We start from the raw sequence: 20286 nt of genomic DNA, 5'->3' as shown, positions 1-20286 counted from the left end.
CGTGTGTGAGCGCGCGCGCGCGAGGCTGTAGCGGTGCTCACGAGCGCCCTCTATGCCTCACACAGAACCCCATCTATTACCCAACATCCCCTGCGGTTCTTAACGAGGACCCAAAATGGCTTCGTTACGAGCAAAGAGATTGGACACAAATGTACATGGAGTAATAAATATCCTGGTTTTGTCTCCTTTTCAGCAGAATTTCAGCAGTGTTTATCTGCCTTGTTTTTTTTTTTGTTTGTTTGTTTGTTTTTTTACATAACACGTGCTCTAAACCTTCTGCCTGAAACTATTTCTTTTTATACGTCCTTTAAAAAAGAATTCTTCTTATATATGTACAGTATATATTTGTGCAGTGGCTGAGTGGTTAGCACTGCTGCCTCACACCTCTGGGGTTGGGGGTTCGACTGTGGAGTGTGTGGAGCTTGCATGCTCTCCCTGTGCTGCGGGGTTTCCTCTGGGCACTCCGGTTTCCTCCCCCAGTCCAAACACATGCATTGTAGGCTGACTGGCATTTCCAAGTTGTCCGTAGTGTGTGTGTGTGTGTGTGAGATTGTGCCCTGCGATGGGTTGGCACCCTGCCCAAGGTATCCCCTGTGTGTGTGTGTGTGTGTATATATATATATGTATATATATATATATATATATATATATATATATATATGTGTGTGTGTGTATTCTACTTGCACTTAATTTTAACTCTGGTAGATGCTAAACTGCATTTCATTGCTGAGTACCGGTACTGTGCAATAATAATAAAGTTGTATCATTCTATCTATCTATCTATCTATCTATCTATCTATCTATCTATCACCTGCTGTCCAATAGGACTTCATATTTATTGCTTACATATACTTTGCATTTTAAAAATCTACATTTTCCCTTTGAGTTACTGTTCATTGCACATGTCTTGTATTCACTGTCTATGCATCTATTGTCTGTCTTTCGTCTACTGTCTTTGTGCTACTGTCTTTGTCTGTTGTCTTGTGCCAAAGAAGTAGCCTGATACACTGTCATTATACTGTACAACCCTTGGACTGGTATAATGATAATAAAGTTGAATTGAACTTCTATGAAAGATCCAGGTTGCCGTTGCTGGCTCGCAGCTCCAGAGTCCCGGGTTCGATCGGTTCGGGTTCCTGCCTGTGTGGCGTCTCGCTGTGTTCGGATCTGGCTCTGGATCCAGCATGACCGTGACCAGGATAAGCAGTTACCAAAGATGAATGAATAATCGAATAATCTTTCTCACATCTGTACCACTGATGACCAGCTATTAATTAAAAAAGAAAAAAAAAAAGCAGTGACTCTTGTACAGTGTTGGTATGAGTCTATTAGATGCAGTATCTTTGCTGCAAACATTTTCCCCCATGAGCCAGATAATATTTTCTATCTACAAAATGTTTTTCTGTTCAATAATTTTCTTTTTTAATAAAGTCTACATAATGCCTCCAGAAGGAGCATGGTTGTGTTTTTAACTCAAAGCGTCCATGTAAACATCCTGTTTCGACTTTGTAGGGCTGTAGGCGAAGTCACTTAGTAATTAGTTCAACATGATCTCAAATTGTGGGATATTTGCATGATGAATGATCCAATTTAATAAGAGCATTAAGGCTGACTTACAGAGCCTACAGCAAAACAACACTGCAGGGCTGTGTGACCAAATTATAAATGCGGACAAACCCGAAAGCATGTTTGCTCTATTTTCTTTAGTGAGATTACAACCTTGGGAGATGTGCCTAGTGTGCCTGGCTGATCAGAGGGGATTCAGCTTATTGACAGCAACGTCATTAGAAGTGGAGGAAGTAAACATGACAGATCCTTTTCTATCCCAGTAGAGGCGTATGGCTATGTCCAAAACGGCAGACTACTTTACTAAACACTATGTCAGAGCAGCTTTGGTGTATATCTTGACAACTACAAGTCATCAGAAGTCCTGCAGCAGTGTCTGGAGTCAGCACATATCAGTAGTCAAAATAACGAATGTTATTTGTAACCTTCCAAATGTCTCTTCAAGGAGAGAAAAATACAACTGGATAGAATTCGACTTTCCTAATAAACTGAAGTTTTACGAAGTTTATGTATTTAGAAGAGATAGAAGTAGTAGCATGCAGTCTAGAAATACACCCTAACTAAATATGGCTAGGATTATTATCTGCATGATCTAAAGTTTCCACTAAGAAAGTCCCAAAATCTCTCAGCACTGCTTTAGATCCAGATGACTTTTCCACTATGACACTTTATATATAAGCGGAATTTAGTGTGTATGTACATATTCAGTATGTATTAGGGGTGTAAAACAATGACAGTCTCGCTGACTCTCTCTCTCTCTGTCTATACATGTATATATATATATATATATATATATATATATATGTATGTATGTATGTCTGCGTGTGTTTGTGTGTGTGTGTAACACTCCAAATATGCATATCTTTATGTGTATACAGCTTTAAAACCCAAATTGGGTGTGGCCTAAACAGGAAGGTGGTTCATATTATTATTATTATTATAAGTAGTAGTAGTAATAATTTGTTTGTTTGTTTATTATTATATATGAACCGTACCACTCTGCCCATGGAAACACTGCAAAGTTCATAACTCAACTGAAGATGTGAACAGGACCGTTAAACATAAATAAAAACTGCCTGTCTGCACTTTTTTCTAAACAAATTTAGTTGGTTTTATTTCTCAAAATATAAACCACTGTGACCCTGACCAGGCAGTTACTAAAGAATTAATGAATAAACACTGTAAACTAAACACTCAGTGATTCAGGAACGAGTTAATGAACGTTAATTCAAAGGTTAAATCAAATCAAATCAATGTTAAATCAAAGGTTTTGATTTGTCAAATCTGACTGCACATACATACATACATACATAAATACATGTACATGTATGTGCGTGTGTGTGTGTGTGTATATATATATATATATACACTATATTACCAAAAGTATTCGGTCACCCATCCAAATGATCAGAATCAGGTGTCCTAATCACTTGGCCTGGCCACAGGTGTATAAAATCAAGCACTTAGGCATGCAGACTGTTTTTACAAACATTTGTGAAAGAATGGGCCGCTCTCACAAGCTCAGTGAATTCCAGCGTGGAACTGTCATAGGATGCCACCTGTGCAACAAATCCAGTCGTGAAATTTCCTCGCTCCTAAATATTCCACAGTCAACTGTCAGCTTTATCATAACAAAATGGAAGAGTTTGGGAACAACAGCAACTCAGCCATGAAGTGGTAGGCCACGTAAACTGACGGAGAGGGGTCAGCGGATGCTGAAGCACATAGTGCAAAGAGGTCGTCGACTTTCTTCACAGTCAATTGCTACAGAGCTCCAAACTTCACGTGACCTTCAGATTAGCCCAAGTACAGTACGCAGAGAGCTTCATGGAATGGGTTTCCATGGCCGAGCAGCTGCATCCAAGCCACACATCACCAAGTGCAATGCAAAGCGTCGGATGCAGTGGTGTAAAGCACGCCGCCACTGGACTCTAGAGCAGTGGAGACGCGTTCTCTGGAGTGATGAATCACGCTTTTCCATCTGGCAATCTGATGGACGAGTCTGGGTTTGGAGGTTGCCAGGAGAACGGTACATTTCGGACTGCATTGTGCCGAGTGTGAAATTTGGTGGAGGAGGAATTATGGTGTGGGGTTGTTTTTCAGGAGTTGGGCTTGGCCCCTTAGTTCCAGTGAAAGGAACTTTGAATGCTTCAGGATACCAAAACATTTTGGACAATTCCATGCTCCCAACCTTGTGGGAACAGTTTGGAGAGGGCCTCTTCCTCTTCCAACATGACTGTGCACCAGTGCACAAAGCAAGGTCCATAAAGACATGGATGACAGAGTCTGGTGTGGAGGAACTTGACTGGCCTGCACAGAGTCCTGACCTGAACCCGATAGAACACCTTTGGGATGAATTAGAGCGGAGACTGAGAGCCAGGCCTTCTCGACCAACATCAGTGTGTGACCTCACCAATGCGCTTTTGGAAGAATGGTCAAAAATTCCTATAAACACACTCCTCAACCTTGTGGTCAGCCTTCCCAGAAGAGTTGAAGCTGTAATAGCTGCAAAAGGTGGACCGACATCATATTGAACACTATGGGTTAGGAATGGAATGGCACTTAAGTTCATATGTGAGTCAAGGCAGGTGACCGAATACTTTTGGTAATATAGTGTATATATATATATATATATATATGTGTGTGTGTGTGTGTGTGTGTGTTTGTGACTTTTACGATGCTAAGTACCCTTTAATATACAAAGGAACCCTTGAAGATGAGTGTAGTGAACAGAAACTGAACTAATCAAGGATCCCCAGCTGGTTCCTGCGCTGTATTTGTTGACAAACTTCTGGTGTTCTACATGCTGTTTTCGGATGTTTATGCATTCTGTGGCTTGAACTCAGGATCAAACCTTGATGTCTACTCAGTACTTCACATTACCCAGACCAGTGATGCATCTGTGGCCATCCAAGGCCAAATTCATAATTTTCTGCCAGGCTTGCTGGGAATTGGAAACAGTTCTACAAATGAGAAATTATCCCAAAAAATTTTCAGAGGCCAGACTTTGGTTTCCGATTCACATGGCATGGTTTGAAACATCTGTTTGGAAGTTCGTTACAGTCTCCCTCAGCCAAGCACTGGTGCCCAAAAGCTTCAACTGAAAGGGTGTTTCATGAAGCAGGTGAAATCGATATTTCCCCACACCATAATAAGAGCTGGGTTTGACTCGAAGAGCTCGGCTTTACAGCACAGTCTGGATTCATGTAGCACATGGGAGCAGAACGGGGCCAGCACGTCATGTGCACGCCTTCAAAGCATAACTCGTAGATTTATATGTGCATTATGTCAGGATAAATGCGACGAAGTTCAGCAATAAATACAGAGGCAAGGCAAGTCAGCTGCCCACAAATATGGTGGTTCAGGTCTCTGCTCTGTTCTTGGGTGGCCCATGGTCTTTGAAAGAATTCCCTTTAAGTTTATTTCAGAAAGAGCAGTAAACAGAGGACATGGGGCAGTTGGACATTGAATTTGGAAGCGATAATCGGCGTTAACTTTAGCAAAAATAATGGTGTAGGCTAAACAGGAGGCTAAGTCTGTAGTCGTAGTAGTACTTTACTTAAGTTTTTCTTTCACCTAATACTTTTGACTTTTACTTTCCCCAGGATGAATCAGGCAGGTCCGAAGGCTGAGAGCAACCACAGCAAACTATTAGCTTTCAACGAGATTGTACTGACAGAATTAGCATGCTTGCTAATGCTTCAGAAATTAGGAATAAAGCTGTTGTTATTTAGCCTTAGCTAATATTTTCTGATGCTCTTTGGTGAAAGAGGCACTAATCTACCAACATCTTTTTCTTTTGTAAATCTTTCCTTTATGTTTACTTTCATTCATCTTCAGTAACCGCTTTATCCTGGGAACACTGAGTGTGAGGTGAGAATACACCCTGGATCATGGGACGCTAGTACATCTCAGGGCACCATTCACACCTAGGGGCAATTTAGAATAGCTAATTCACCTACTGGCATGTTTTTGGGAAGTGGGAGGAAACTGAAGGAACCCTATGCAGACACAGCATTTATGCATTTATAATTTTCTACTTTGTGAAGATTTTGCTTCCACTTGTACCAGATTATGCGTAAAAAATCTTGGTACTTTTAGCATAGGTACTTAACTTTTTGCATACAATACAATTTTAATCACATAGATATACACCGAGTGTTCCTTTGGACAAATCTAGAACTAACTGAAGTCCCCAATATACACAATTTGTGCTTGAAATCAAAGCCAAAGTTATATACTCGATTCAGAAGAAAGGAATAAAAGTACTTCCATTACTTCCATGGAGTTGAACTGAAAAGAACATCTAGCTGATTTCTGTTTGCTTAAAACAAGAATATGATGCTCCAGAGGAAGGAAAAGAGAAGCAGTAAATCAGTGACTTGTTAGAATGGCACACATGCAAACAGTTACGACTAATAACGATGGTCCAAAGTGAGGTATGTTCTCCGAACCCCCTAACCACATCCCTCATTCCTAACACCAGTCTAAACATTATAAGGGAAATACCTGAAAGAGATGGTACACATACCACAGTTAATAAAAGTGCATTTTTTTTAACACGGCAGACTGATGATTGTTCAATCACAGCCGTTTTTCATAACTCCTCTTTGGAAAAGCAGACACGCTGAGGCTTCTCAAAACCCACATCCTGCTTAAAAGCTGTGTTAGGGTTTGGAGAGGGCCAGCTTGGTAGGATGCTGGCACCGGTCTGGTGATCTCACGCTCCTGTCTGAATAAATGGTTCTGCCCTGAAAAACGAGTGCAAGGCTGCTGTTTGTTGATCAGTCTTGAGGTCATTGGCACATACCCTGGTGATATTTCTGAGGAATTGTGATGAAAAAGGGAGGTGATGGAGCCTGGAGTGAATCATTTCTGGGAGAGGTTTATAAGTTCAGCATCAGTTTCAGTAAACCTTATCGTGTACAGAGGAAGGTGTATCCAGCTGATTTCCGTTTATTTAAGGCCGTGCTGACCTTTCACACCAGCCGAGATCATTACAACTCGAAGAACTTGAGAGATGAAACAAGAGCTGCTGAAATCTCAATAGTGTCAGCTCTGAAAACAACATCTGTCAGGCTGATGGAGAAATCGTGGAGCTTAACTGACTCTAAAGAGGAGTAAAACTTCCAGAGTATACAGTGAATGTCACACGAATGTGTGATTGTTGTAAAATATGTCAGCGGTGGTGGAGCCTGGGTTAAAGACCAAGTGTGACTTGGACCCCATTCAGATACGAACGAATCTTTTCCACTGAAATTCCTGCCCAGAAACAAAACAGCTGGACTCTCGTGTTTCCCCAAGCCGAACGGTTTTAAACAAATTAAACAAATTTACAGTCTACTTAGGAACAACGCCAGGTTCAGAGACGACGCTTGATCAGGACCCATGCTGTCGTTGTCACAGAGACTTTATCAATAGCAGGTCCTTTTCAAAATTTGAAGATGTTTAAAGTATGGAATGTATTCTGTGCGGTTCCTAAGTGCTGAGCGAGGAGAATGAGTTTCTTTTTCCTTTTATTTTCTGACTTCACTGCTGCCATGGCAACAACTAGCAGTGTTCAAAGTGATGTCACTGTTATAGCTGTTTTTATTGAATTATGTCTCACCACAGCAAATGAACCATGCTTAATTATGATTGTACAAAACAAAAAGACAATCAACTGATATAGAAATATGTGGTGCAAAAGTTTACACACCCCTGGGGCATTGCCAATGTCACCATGTGATACAGATGGCTGATGATCTGCAGTAGGTTTTTAAAAAATATCTAAACATGAAATTAAAAACAATTGGCACCATTAAAAAGTCTTAAACAATGTGCTATAAATTAAAACACAGAAACACATACATACATACAGACAGACACATACACACACAGTGAGGAAGGAAGGTATAAAGATTCCTGGGGTTGTCAAGTTTCAGAATCGGCTATTAGACACCACCTCCATCATCTCCATCGAGGTTTAAAGGAAGCAAAAAAACCAACAACAACAACAAAAAAAAAACCTTTTTTAAGAGACTGCACTGTAATCACTGTAAAATATGCCAGTAGAATCATGAACATCAATTATTCTATATATTTAATTTTTCCTATTTTCATTATTTACACTTTAATGAAATTAGCATATACACTATATGGCCAAAAACATGTCCAACCTGACCATCATACCTATATGAGCTTGTTGGATCCCATCCCAACACCATGGGCATTAATATGTTCGATTAAACTGCCAGATAGTAATTCATCACTCCAGAGAACATGTTTCCACGGCTCCAGAGTCTGGTGACGGCATGATTTACACCACTCCAGCCGATGCTTCTTGCTGCACATCGTGATCTTAAGCTTGTGTGCAGCTGCTCGGTCCTGGAAACCCGTTTCATGAAGCTGTGGATGCACGGTTCTTGTGTTGATGTTGCTTCCAGAGGCAGTTTTGAACTCTGTAGTGAGTGACGCAACAGAGTATAGACAATTTTTACATGTTACGCACTCTAGCATTCGGCAACCCCACTCTGCGAGTTTGCCTGGTCTACCTCTACCTCTTCATGGCTGAGCTGTTGTTGCTTATAGATGCCTTCATTTTGTACTAATAGCACTCAAGAACTGACGTGCGACTTAAAGTCACTGAGCTCTTCAGTACGACCCATTCTGCTGCCAATGTTTGCCTATGGAGATTGCATGGCGATGTGCTTGACTTTATTCACCTGTTAGCCATGGGTGTGGATGAAACACCTAAACTCAATCATTAGGAGGAGTGTCCACATACTTTTGGCCCTATAGTGTATATAGTATGTCCCATAAAAAATGGACACAGGACAAGACAAGGAACCGTATAAATCAGTTTAATTTGCATCATACAAGGTGTAGCAGGCGATATATATACGTAGTGCATCATTGGTACAAAATAACAAATAAATCTCATCTTGTTCTACACGTTACTTTTGTCATTCGTTGTAGGAAGTAAAAGAGTGCTTGCTGTGTTGGTCTTCCAGGGCAGTGATACAGGATATAGCCTCTTTTACACTGTACGATTCTGTCACGTTGTATGAGATGATCCCAGAAAAATCTCAAATTCTCGAACGAAGTTTCTCTAACGATAGATTAAAGAAAATGTCTACGTTCTGCGTACGTCATCAAGCTGACCGATCCGGGCTTGAGCGGAAAAACAGAAACATTCTCAAGTGCGCTTGAGGTAATAAGGATGTTTTTTTTCCATTAGCTTGTTTTGTTTATGCTTCGACATTGCTACTAACGTCTTTGTAGCTCTCTCATCAGCTCTGCGTAATCCTGCGTAAGTCACCTTACTTTTAGACAAGCTTTGAAGCAACGCTCACGCTCTAAGTTTCTACTCAAACATTTCAAACACTGACAGAACTTTTTTTTTTTTCCCTGGCTGCCACACTGAGCCAGATTCTTTTAGGATGTGCGCTTTTCCTCTGCAGTGATAAAACTGGGCTGAAAATCATACAGTGTAAACCTGGCTTAAGGGTGCTTCTCTACCTAGCTTTAATATTCACACATCCATCTAAACAAGGCTGCCATTTCCTTTACTGAAAATGGTTATCAAAAATATCTTTTTTTTCATCAGTTGGCACATAAAATCGTATACATAACTTCAATGCAAGGCCATGTGTCAAGATTTTCTCCCATAACTCAGTAATGGGAAGCATGCTAAAAAGGCAAACAAATCAAACACAGCAGATAGACAGCATTCTTATCAACATACTACATTCTCTAATTTCAAGTATTTGTACTTTAGCATACAGATGTGCCAGGTTCTAAGAAATATTAACCTCTGTGGAAAAAAAGTACACAATCCTTTTTTTTAAATAGGAATTATAAAAAATAAGTCTCTCTCTGGCTTATTCACAATGTTCAAAATGCCCGTTTAGATTGCATAAATATGATTGGGTCTCCGTCTGCAGTTGTCGTGTTATAAGCCTGTAAAAAAAAAAGCAGAGGCAAAAATCATTAATTGTTTGGAGACGGGCTTCATTCAAATCCAACCACTAATAAGAATAACGACTGTGGTAATGACCACAAACACACCCATTAATATTCGAACATGCCAAAGATAAACATGAAAGTGGAAAAATGAACTGCTGTATGAATTGCCATCCAATCTGATATTTTGTGATGTGTGTGTTTGTCCGTGTATCTAGATGAGGTCGAGCAGAGAAATCTCCGTAAAATCCACCCAGTGCTCCCCCCTTCATAAGAACGACGACCGCAGACGAAGCGGCCAGACGCTTCCCTCACTTCTTTGCCTCTGCAGCTGCCTGAGTCAATGGAAATAGGCATCAAACAGCCTCTTTCCTCACCAGCAGCCTGGTGCGCCTTCGACTCTTGCTGCCTCTCTATATCTTCTAATAAAGATGTGGTAATAATAGGCAGCTCTACAAACGCAGGCAAGGGCATCTGACTCATTCATGACTAATTTGAAGGGAAACGCTAAGCGGCAGAGATTTGTCTGGGATGAGATCACCAACAGACAGTGGGGGAATATTAAATTCTCCTAATGGGCCTGTCAGTTTTCGTACAGTCGTGGTGTCACACTTCTTTTAGTTCTTCACAGCTTAGCCACTTGTCAAACATTTAGCAGGCTTACCTGAAAACACTGATCGTTTACTGGCATCTCTCATTCCGCCAGGGTTACCTGCGAACAAGCAAAGATGGGAATGGTTTAATAAGGAAATATTGTAGAATAGAATAGAATAGAATAGAAATGATGAATGATGTGTTTTGAGAGACAGATGGATGGATGGATGGATGGATGGATGAATAGGAAAATGAATAGTGCTGAACAGGCAAAGACACTGAAATAATAATTTAAAGACCAATGTACATTTCATAATTAGAACAGAATAGATGGATGTGTTTATGAAGGGATGCACTGATGGATGGATGCATAGATAGATCTAGGGTGGAGGCTGAATGGATGGATGATAAGGCTGATAGAAGGCTAAGTGTTTTAATGGATGCATATATGGATGAATTGCATGATGACAAGCACGGATGGATGGATGGATGGATGAATGTATTGATGGCTAGATGGAAGGGTAGATGGATTGTTATGGATGGATGGATGGATGTAAGAAATGGTTTTACAGATTGATGCACGGAGGGAAGGATGATGTCAATAGCTGGGTGGATAGATAAATGGACAGATGAATGCATAGATGGATTATGTGGTTGTACACAAAAAAATATAAGATGGATGAAAGATGGCTTGGCAAGTACAAACCCAGCATAAACGCATGGAAGCACCTACAGCATGCATGCATGGATGGATGGATGGATGGACAAATTAATGATGTGGATGGATTGATGTATGGACGCATGATGCAGATGGATGCATAGATGGTAAGGGATATGGTTGTACAGATGGATGCAAGGAGGAAGTGATGATGTTGGTAGATGGATGGATAGATAGATGGTTGAATCACTGATGTGGATGGCTGGATGGATGTTTGGTTGGACAGATGGAAGAAACTGGATGGATGAATAGATAATAAGATAGATGAAGTGGGGGGATGGATGGATACATAGAAGCATCGACACTATGGATTAATGGATGTATTGGTAGGGGGACGGATGGGTCGATGGATGGATGGATGGATGGGTTAAATATAAATATCCTGTACCAAGATTCCAGGGGGTCTAGATTTGTATCAAACCCTGTCTGTACTTCAATACAATGCTATGCTAATAAAGAATAAATAAATCTGTTATCCAGACTATCCTTGGGGAGATTTCACCAATATTTGCTTTGTGGTTGATGTTTTAGTGTGTTGCGCATGTTGTGTAACACACACTTTAGCCCACAGCAGGTTGTTCATCAGCTAACATTAGGAATTAGGTCAAATGCATGAACCACAATAAAAGATGGAGAAAGACTAAAGGCCGTCTTTCATCTTTCAGGGTTAGCGGTTAGCCCATTCTGGAAGTCTCCGGAATAACAGGAAATGGTTATGAGCACTGCCCGCTCTCTTCGTGTTTGTACCATAGGCTTGGAGCAGGCTCAGAAACAACCACTGGCATGGAAGCGCAGACAGGAAAGGAGGGGTGAGTGAACCCCTGCTGATCGACTCAATGAGCACGTCTTTCAGCATGCCAGGCAGCACACGGACATGTCTGGTGGTTGGCAGTGCCAGTGGCTTTCTGGCTCATGACTCGCGTCCTTTTAATACAGTGCTTTATTTACTTTATTATATAGGAACCTATATTTTACTGTATATGCTTGTGAGATTTGATTTTGGCAAAAGAAAACCAGCATTCCTCTGGATCAGCTCTCATATACAGTTACATTTTTATTTGATTGCAAGACTTGTGTAGTGTTTCTTTGGACTTCAGTTGTTCCTGCCCCATGATTTCTATTAAAAATTGGCCGAAGCGCTGTCCGGGTAATTTTGCAATTTCGGTTCTGGATAAGTTGTTTACTGGATGTTAATCTGAGAACGATTCAGTGTTTTAGAGAACAGACGGGTCAGTTGAGATAAAAAAGATACTGTTTTGATATTTAATAACAAATGAAGGTTAAGCCAAACTGCTGAACTTTCTGTTTGACTGAAGTCATTTGCTGTAGCAAAAACATTGTGCAACTTCTTAAATACAATATGCATAAAGATTAAGAAGTAATCAACTGTCCACACGCACACACACACACACACACACACACACACTTACGTAATGCACAAGCTTGAAGGCGCCATTTCTGGGCCAGAACTTTGATTTAAAACAACATTAATGTCATTAAAAGATTAACGGCTCCTGGAGGACGCGCTGCACTGGCCGTGCCATGCGAGTGGAGAAAAATGAGGCCAGAGGTATTTATTAATGACGCCGAGGTACAGTTTGGTCAGAAAACCATCCCTTTGCTGACTTGGTGCATGCTTAAATCTTTCAGTATTTCCTTTGAAAATGAAACCTAAGCTATAATCCACTAGACAGTATGAACACAATCAAAGCTTCTGCTGCATTTCAGCCTCCAAGCCAAACAAGGTGCAGCCGTGTACTGATACTGAGAGAGGTAGGCTTTAAAACTCCTTGGCACGCTGAAGGAACTTACAGGCAGTTATACCTCAGCTCCTCTCAGACAGTGTCTATTACTTTAGAAGAATGTTGCATTAACATATCGCTCTTGAATTACTTGCGTGCCAATCATAAAAAGCATCGTGATGAATAAAAATGGGGTATATATAATTAGTAATCAGATCTCTCTCATATATTTTGTAAGAAGATATCATGACAGAGAGACAAAGAGAGCCATTCTGCATATATACCAATGAATATTAATTTAACCCCAGCACTACATCTTTCTCTGTCTGATGATGTGTTAATATACTGCTATACCACAGGGATGTTGATTCTGATTTGGTTTCTCTTAAAATCCCAAGTTTATTATAATGTCCTCATACGGGACTGTAACAGTGGATGCTCCACATATTGTGAAAATTAATAATAATTATAATGAAAATAAATGGATTGTAATTTAACAAAGAAAAAAGGAGATGTTTATATAACATTTATGGAAGGAGTCTCCAGCGTCAGTGCTTTGTAACAGTCAGTGAGTTTTCCGCCATGGGTAAGTCTTCAGGACACAGGACTTTGGGTTAATCGATAACATGACAAGATCTTTCTTTTTTGTCTGATTAACTTTCTGAAAGAGAAAATAAGAGAGTTTGGTGAGGAAGCTACTACAGTCTGTAAGAGTTACCAGGATGTAACTTGTCTTGCAGAAATTCCCCAACATTAACCCTTTTATGCACAGATTATTTTTGAAAAATATCCAGATTCTCTAGATGGGTTTTATTACTTAAAACTCGCATGTCAAATGAATTTTGATATTTTTCGAAATGCTATATCTTATATTGAAATGTAAATAGATCATCCATGTGTAGGAACACCGTGAGTAAATAAAGGATAAAACATTATACCTGAACAAAAAATAAATTGTTATCATGCAGGTGGAAAATATTAAATGCTGATGACCAAAATAAGAGAAAATATCATTTTTGAACAAAATATAGCAATAATATATGCAGCTGATTTTGGAGGTACAAATCTTCAATAAAAACATCTAGTTAAAAAAAAACAGACTGTCGAAGTAGTCTGGCAAAAAAATATTTTTTAAAATTTAATTTGGGATTTTGTTTAGAAAGTTTGTAAAGATATTCCAGAGGCATTGAGAATGGCAAATAGTCTGGAGATTAGGCGATCAACAAACAGACTGAAATAGCCAGGACTAGAAGCGGGAACCCGGAAACGAGACAAAGATCAATGATAGGGCTCAGTATGTCAGGAGAACAAGCTACACTGAGCGATACTGCAGGTTGAGTGAATGTAAATGGTCCGTTTATATAGTGTGTGATAGAGTCCACGTGTGCATGATCAGTAATCAGCTGAGCTTGAACGTTAAAATGAGCATATATGTTTGGAATTGTAGTCCATGGCAGCTATGAGTTAGGCCACGATGCTTCTTGGGAGTTGTAGTGAAACGCCAATTCTGGGGTTGATGTGACACTGTGGGATAAGAGGAACTGTTGAGTAGTAGTGTATGTTTTGCTGTTATTCTTAGGACTGGACGATGTGGTTGGATTTTGCTTGATTCCAAATCTAGTACCAAAGCAAATCCTGTTCTAACTTTAATCTTAAACTTCATATCATTCCATATGACTTGATTTGTTGGAATAGATACGAATTTGCAAGTGTAAGACCATGTTGATTCCTTCATCTGTGAGATGGCCGTTGAAGGATGTGAATTTTGTTTTTTGTATTTATTGATTTGTCTTTTAGAGAGAGACAGAAAGAGAGACACAGAGAGATAGAGAGAGGGAGAGGGAGAGGGAGAGAGAGAGAGAGAGAGAGAGAGAGAGCACTACAGCAGCTCTGGTAAGTGTTGAGTAAAGTTTGGTGTAAATGTATACGTGTTGGAAAGCTTTAATATACTCACACTTGTCCTGCTCTGGACGCTCCATACACTCGCTCTCAGTGTCACTGGGGATGAGCCAAGGCTGTCTGACGGCTTGCAGCTGCCGGTAAAACTCATCCTACACACACACACACACACACACACAATATCACACAGGAGTGAAAATTACACTCTCTACTGTATACTTTGGTCAGAATGGATTATTATTCTGTAACAGGAGCTCTGACAGTAGTTCTTGCTTCAAGGCAACATTATTGCTTCTTACACAGGGACCTGTATGACAGACACTCCACACATATATTAATAATACAATATATATCATATATATTATCTAATAATAATAATAATAATAATAATAATAATATCATTATGTATGTTTATTTCTGCATTTTTGGAAGGAGTCTCCAGTGTCAGTGCTTTCTAAAAGTCAGAGGTAAAGCTGTAACTTTAAGTTTTCTGGCACAAGGAAAGATGGAGGACCTTCTCGGTAACATGACAAGCCGGATGTTCCACAGCATTAAACGTAACTATAAATGGATAAAATGTATGATGTGTTATTCTTTAAGTAATAAAAAAAACAGTAAGTGGGATTATTTTCTATTTTTGCATGATTATTTGTTAATGGATACATGATTTATTCTTTTTAAGATCAATTCAATTTAATGTGATTTCTGTAACTGTCTTTGTTCGGTTATGATTTACACACGTCTGGGTCATGATGTTCTGTCCTTGCTCATGTTTTTCTCCTATCTTAGCCTTGGGTATTATCTATACGGTCTAGAAAGCGTCCTTCACATGTACACATCAGTATAAAAGCCAGCTGTGTTTAACTATTGTTTAGACTATAGAATGCCCAGGTTGTTTTACGCATGCTTGCAATAAACCATCTCTTTCATTATACTCTTTCTCTTGCTCTCCTGATTCTTCAGTCATCTTCCTTCTGATGAAACTGCAGTATCAGTGTCGTTATAGGAAAATAATTACCTTCAGAGTGGTAACTGTAACTGTAAGCTGCATCTCACCATCCCGTTGTTGATTATTTTCCTATAACAGCACACTCCAGGTTTTTTATTCCTTACTTAAATTCCTTATTCCTTACTTTTATTCCTTACTTCCTTACTTACCTTTATATTTAAATACTCAGCTATTTTGAATCACATCAGATATATTGTATATAGTCAAAGGACAGAAAGGAAATAAGACTGCTGTAAATTGTATGTTCCTAATATTCTTTACAGCTATAATATTAGTGTTTAAGGAAATCGTTGCGTAATTCAGTCAATATATTGTATAAAACCCTAAAAATAGTCAGCACTCTATTTGCTCCCATGTGGAATGAGTCTAACAGTGCTGGTGTTTTAGCGTACGGAAAAGTCTAATCTTCACATTAAGCTGAGATCTTCATCTACGGCAAACTCAAAGCAGAACGGAAAAGAGCTGGCACGCGTGCATGTCAGACCCATTACTTCTACAGATGTTTTTATTTTTCTTTGAGTTAAAGTGCACCTTGGAGGCGAGTCCTCCCGGCCACCGTCTAATAAATAAATTGCCCTGCGTTCCCTTCTGTGCACTTTTCTGCCTTCTCGTCTTTCAGTGCTATAAGGTAACGATGGTCCAAGGCCTACCAGGCAGAGGATGCAGTCATGCAACTTTGCTACATTTCAGGCCTAAATTATGCACAGGAAGGCAAAAAAGAAAGACAAATCGTCCTCCATCCCCTGTATTCCTGCACATCCGATCTGCGAGGCACGCTGCTGAATAACTGTTTCCACTTCAGCAGCACGCCAGGTGGCTTGAATCAAAGTGCGTTCAGTGACCTGATGTTTCTCATAACATCACTAAAGTATTAAGTGAAGGATCTGTTAAGGAGCCATGGTGAAACTGTAAACTCCCACTAGTGACGAATATAGTGCCTAATAAAAGGCTTCGGGTTTAACAGCGCTGCTGTGATGAAGTCCATGAAAAATACTAAAAATGAAATACAGGAGGATGAGAAAACCAGTCCATATATGTATCTTATCTCAGATATGTGTTAAATTTTACTGGTGGCTAAATTGCCGAGCTCAGGTTTACGAGCTTTACACGCTTCGCAGATCCTTTACAAGGCTGTGACGAGCCCATGACAGATGCTCTGCTGCTGCACTGCTTTATCTGAATGTGGGCGAGAATGATTTAACACTGATATGTTTGAGAGTGACACAAATCTGTTCCAGAAATCCAGCTACAACTTCTGGCTAAGACGAATTACATTAGTATCCATGAAAGTGTCATTTTGAGTAATTTTAATTCAAAAATGGCCTAGAAATCATCGCCAATTCTCATTCTCATAGGATACTAACACTTCACCCCTGCCCCCAGAATTTCTTGTGTAAATGCTCCTGCTAACAATTTACAAATAAATCCATTTGTTCTTGTTTGTTCTTGTTCATGTGTACAATTTGATAAATGTTTGCTGCTAATGAACAACAGCACATAGTTAGCTGGCCTAGTGCACTAGCTAATAAGCTTGCTTATATTACTAATAGATAGACAATTGTAGGATTTCAGTATCTGAGTCTCAGTTTGGATCATCATATGCTCCATGACTTATAACAAAAGCCAAACCTATACCTAAACCAAAGTATACCATATACCAGTCGAGATTTAGCTAGCTTCAGTGATGGTTTCTGGCTACTACATTGTTATTCTTGTTATTCTCTCACAAACTAAGTTTACATAAATGTATGTCTATGTGTTTGTGAATATGAATGTGTGTGTGTGTGAGAGAGAGAGACTCCTGCCACAACCACAGCTAATAAACAACCTCACCATGACTACGCCATTTTTAGCCAAACATCTATAAGTAGGGCTCCAGGACTCTTAGAAAAAGGGTTCCTCAAGGGGGGACAGTTAAGGATTCTTAGCTTCCTAAAAGCTTCCTACTTAACACCCTGTATTTTCTATAAAAGTGTAGCACTGAATATACTGTATGTGCCATTACTAAGCCTCTGGATTTTGATCTACTTCCTGTTTTATTGTGTCCTGTTTAGATGTCTTCTTGTTTTTGAACTTTGCTTTTGTAACTGAAAAGATTTGGCTTTCGTGGTCGTGTTTCACGTGGCTCACCTCAGACAGTGTGCTGCGCAGACTGAAGCTGTCCGTGCTGCTGAGACCTGGCGGGGTCAAAAGAGGTCGCGTTATTTGCCCAGTCGGGGTAACCGGTCTGCTCCTGGAGCGCCTGTACATACGATCTGGGTTTCCGTGGCTAGCAGTGGGTAGAGAGCGCATCATGAGGCTGTTGGGGGTCAGGGGCCTGCTGGGAGTCTGGGCTCGGCTGCAGGGGTTGCTGGGAGATTGAGTCCGGCTGATGATGAGCGGCAGCATGGGAGTCTTGCTTGGCGAGTTGGGCTTGGAGCTAAAGCCTGGCATGGGAAGAGCGTTGGCACTCTGGGGGTTCACAGGCAGGAGCAGGCTGCTGTGGGGGCTGATGGGACTCCTGCTGAGCTTCCCTTGTTCAGCCAGCTTGGCCAAGTCCTTCTCCACTTCTGGAGGGAATAAAAGTGGATTAGCTTTAAAATTGAAGCTTTGGATGAAAAGTGGATTAGCTTTCTTTATCATGGTATTTATACCACAGTGCCATTGGATTCACAAATCTGATTGGTTGAAAGGTGTTGCTTAAATTTGTAGGTTTATATTAATTTGCTCATTCAACTATGTTACTGTTTCTATAGTTACAGCTAATTCACAGGAACCCGACAGATAATTGCTGTGGTTCAAGAGGAATCAAGCACTTCAGGCATGCTGTTCTAAGAAAATACTCAACTTCGAGGTGATAAAAGGTACTCCATTTCACACTGGACCACATCACACCACCCTGTCATTGATTATTTCACTATAACAGCGCACCTCATTATGTTTTATTGCCTACATAAATCAAAGTAATATCAATTCATCTTTCAGGCTGGCAGTGATAAACATATTCTATAAACTTTTTTGCCCTTTAGAACTGCCTCCAGCATCTTTCCTATTGTCTGAACCGCTTTTGATTCCTCACAGATCTAATAAGAAGGCCAAAACAAAACTTGGAATTCTTACTGTTGGTTCTTTTAATAAATAAACTGTTAAGCAGGGGAATATTTGGCAATGTTTTAAACACAGAATCCACGGGGGATATAAATCCAGCTGGTTGTTCTATTGGGGTAAAAGTGACCTATTTGAAATTTTTCCTAAAGTAGCACAACGATAAAAATAATTACGTTAAATATTTTTTTTAGAAATTGCTTGCCTCATTTTCATTTTGACCTGAAAAATTAAATAACAGTGCTGAGAAGTAAACTAAAACTGAAACAGAAATGCGATCTTATCCCCACTCCCCAAGCATGGCAGGAACTTTAAGTGCTGTGTTTTTATTGGTAATAACTGAGATATGCTGAGTTTTATGGCAAACAATTTAAAGAGATTGCCGGGGTCGATGGAACGTTGTGAAGTGCTGCACTGAACATGAAGGTTAAGCTGCCAAATCACAACCGCAGCCCTGCTGGGAACATTTCAAACAACCCATTTTTGTGATTTAAACATCCTTACACACCTGAGTCAGCTTATGAAGGGCTTAATAATGATGATGAGTTGAAACAGGTGTGTTTGAGCAGGATAAACCCCTAAAATAAGCTGTGCACTGAGTTGTAAAGACTGGTATTAGGACCAGCAACAGCAAGATGTTACATTGGGTTACCTTAAAAAAACATTTCAAATAATACTAACCAGCTGATGTTTGGAACAGATGAATATAAAAATGAATAAATGAATCATTTATCAAGTAGAGAAATAAATGAAGTAAGGAATAAAATACAATGTGGTGTGCTGTAAGAGGAAAATAATCAACGACAGGGTGGTGTGATACAGCCTGACGCACAACAATAAGTCTTGAAGTATTCCTACATATGTTATAACAACAATTACAATAATTACAATTTTGTGTTTATTAAAAAAATTACAACATGCTTTTTATTCGTTTAAAGCTATGTTTAATGAAGAGAAAGACCACGTCATACTACCAAAGTGCAAAAACTCGTGTTACAGACATTACAGACAAGCACTGACACTGGAGACTAAATGTTAATAAACGTATCACCATATCAACAATTTTTATAAAACGGTACTTTTTTAATCCATTTATTATTTAGTCTTAGATTAAGTGCAGTGTCCTCTATACAAGTTCCCGTGTAAGAAATAACGTGTTAAAACAAGCGCATTAATATAAACCTGTGATTTAAAGAAAATTAATCAACCCCTTCTGACCAATCAGATTCGAGAATTCAACGGCGCTGTGGTAATAAAAAAAAGAATGAACAATGGGATAAATGAATGTATTTAAAAGCTATTTAAAAGTGAACACTGTTACAGTCACCCACATCCACTTATGCGTGTGGTGATACACACATGCGGCTGCCGTCTAATCCCTCACATATTTAGCCAGCAGCGTGAGAGCATCATTTCCTGCTGTTTGCCCTGGAGTGTTTTTAATAGCGCCGGGTAGGAGTATTTACTGGCTGTGTAAATTGTGTGAGAGGCTGCTTCCTCTGACAGCGTTCAAAACACACTTAACAGAGCCGCAGCTCTTCAGAAATATACTTGTTGGCTTCGGTAGGTGTTCAGATGTTGTTGTTGTTTGCGCCGTCTTTCTCCTCCCAGTTCTCAGAAAGAACATCTGGGCTGCTCTCGCTACGCCTTTATGTGATTAGCGCCGCACTTTTTCTGGGGTTTTCCTTCATGCAAGAGTTCTATTCTACAAAACAGGACTCATTAAGAAA

At 39.8% G+C, this 20286-nt stretch overlaps 1 protein-coding gene across 1 annotated transcript in view; it reads right to left on the bottom strand.

Annotated features, from left to right (window-relative positions):
* Positions 1–6895: 6895 nt before the first annotated feature.
* Positions 6896–20286, bottom strand: part of c22h8orf34 (chromosome 22 C8orf34 homolog) — a 72141-nt gene continuing 58750 nt past the window's right edge. The window contains exons 11-14 of the mRNA XM_053228123.1: positions 17603–18021; positions 14519–14615; positions 10175–10222; positions 6896–9507 (exon numbers count right to left, since the gene is read on the bottom strand). Of these exons, the coding sequence (XP_053084098.1) occupies positions 9500–9507; positions 10175–10222; positions 14519–14615; positions 17603–18021 (572 nt within the window). The 3' untranslated portion in view covers positions 6896–9499. The remainder of the gene's footprint in view (positions 9508–10174; positions 10223–14518; positions 14616–17602; positions 18022–20286) is intronic.

This window comes from Pangasianodon hypophthalmus, chromosome 22 (genome assembly GCF_027358585.1).
Source record: "Pangasianodon hypophthalmus isolate fPanHyp1 chromosome 22, fPanHyp1.pri, whole genome shotgun sequence".
Lineage (NCBI taxonomy): Eukaryota > Metazoa > Chordata > Actinopteri > Siluriformes > Pangasiidae > Pangasianodon > Pangasianodon hypophthalmus.
This window is presented reverse-complemented; position numbering and strand designations above follow the sequence as displayed.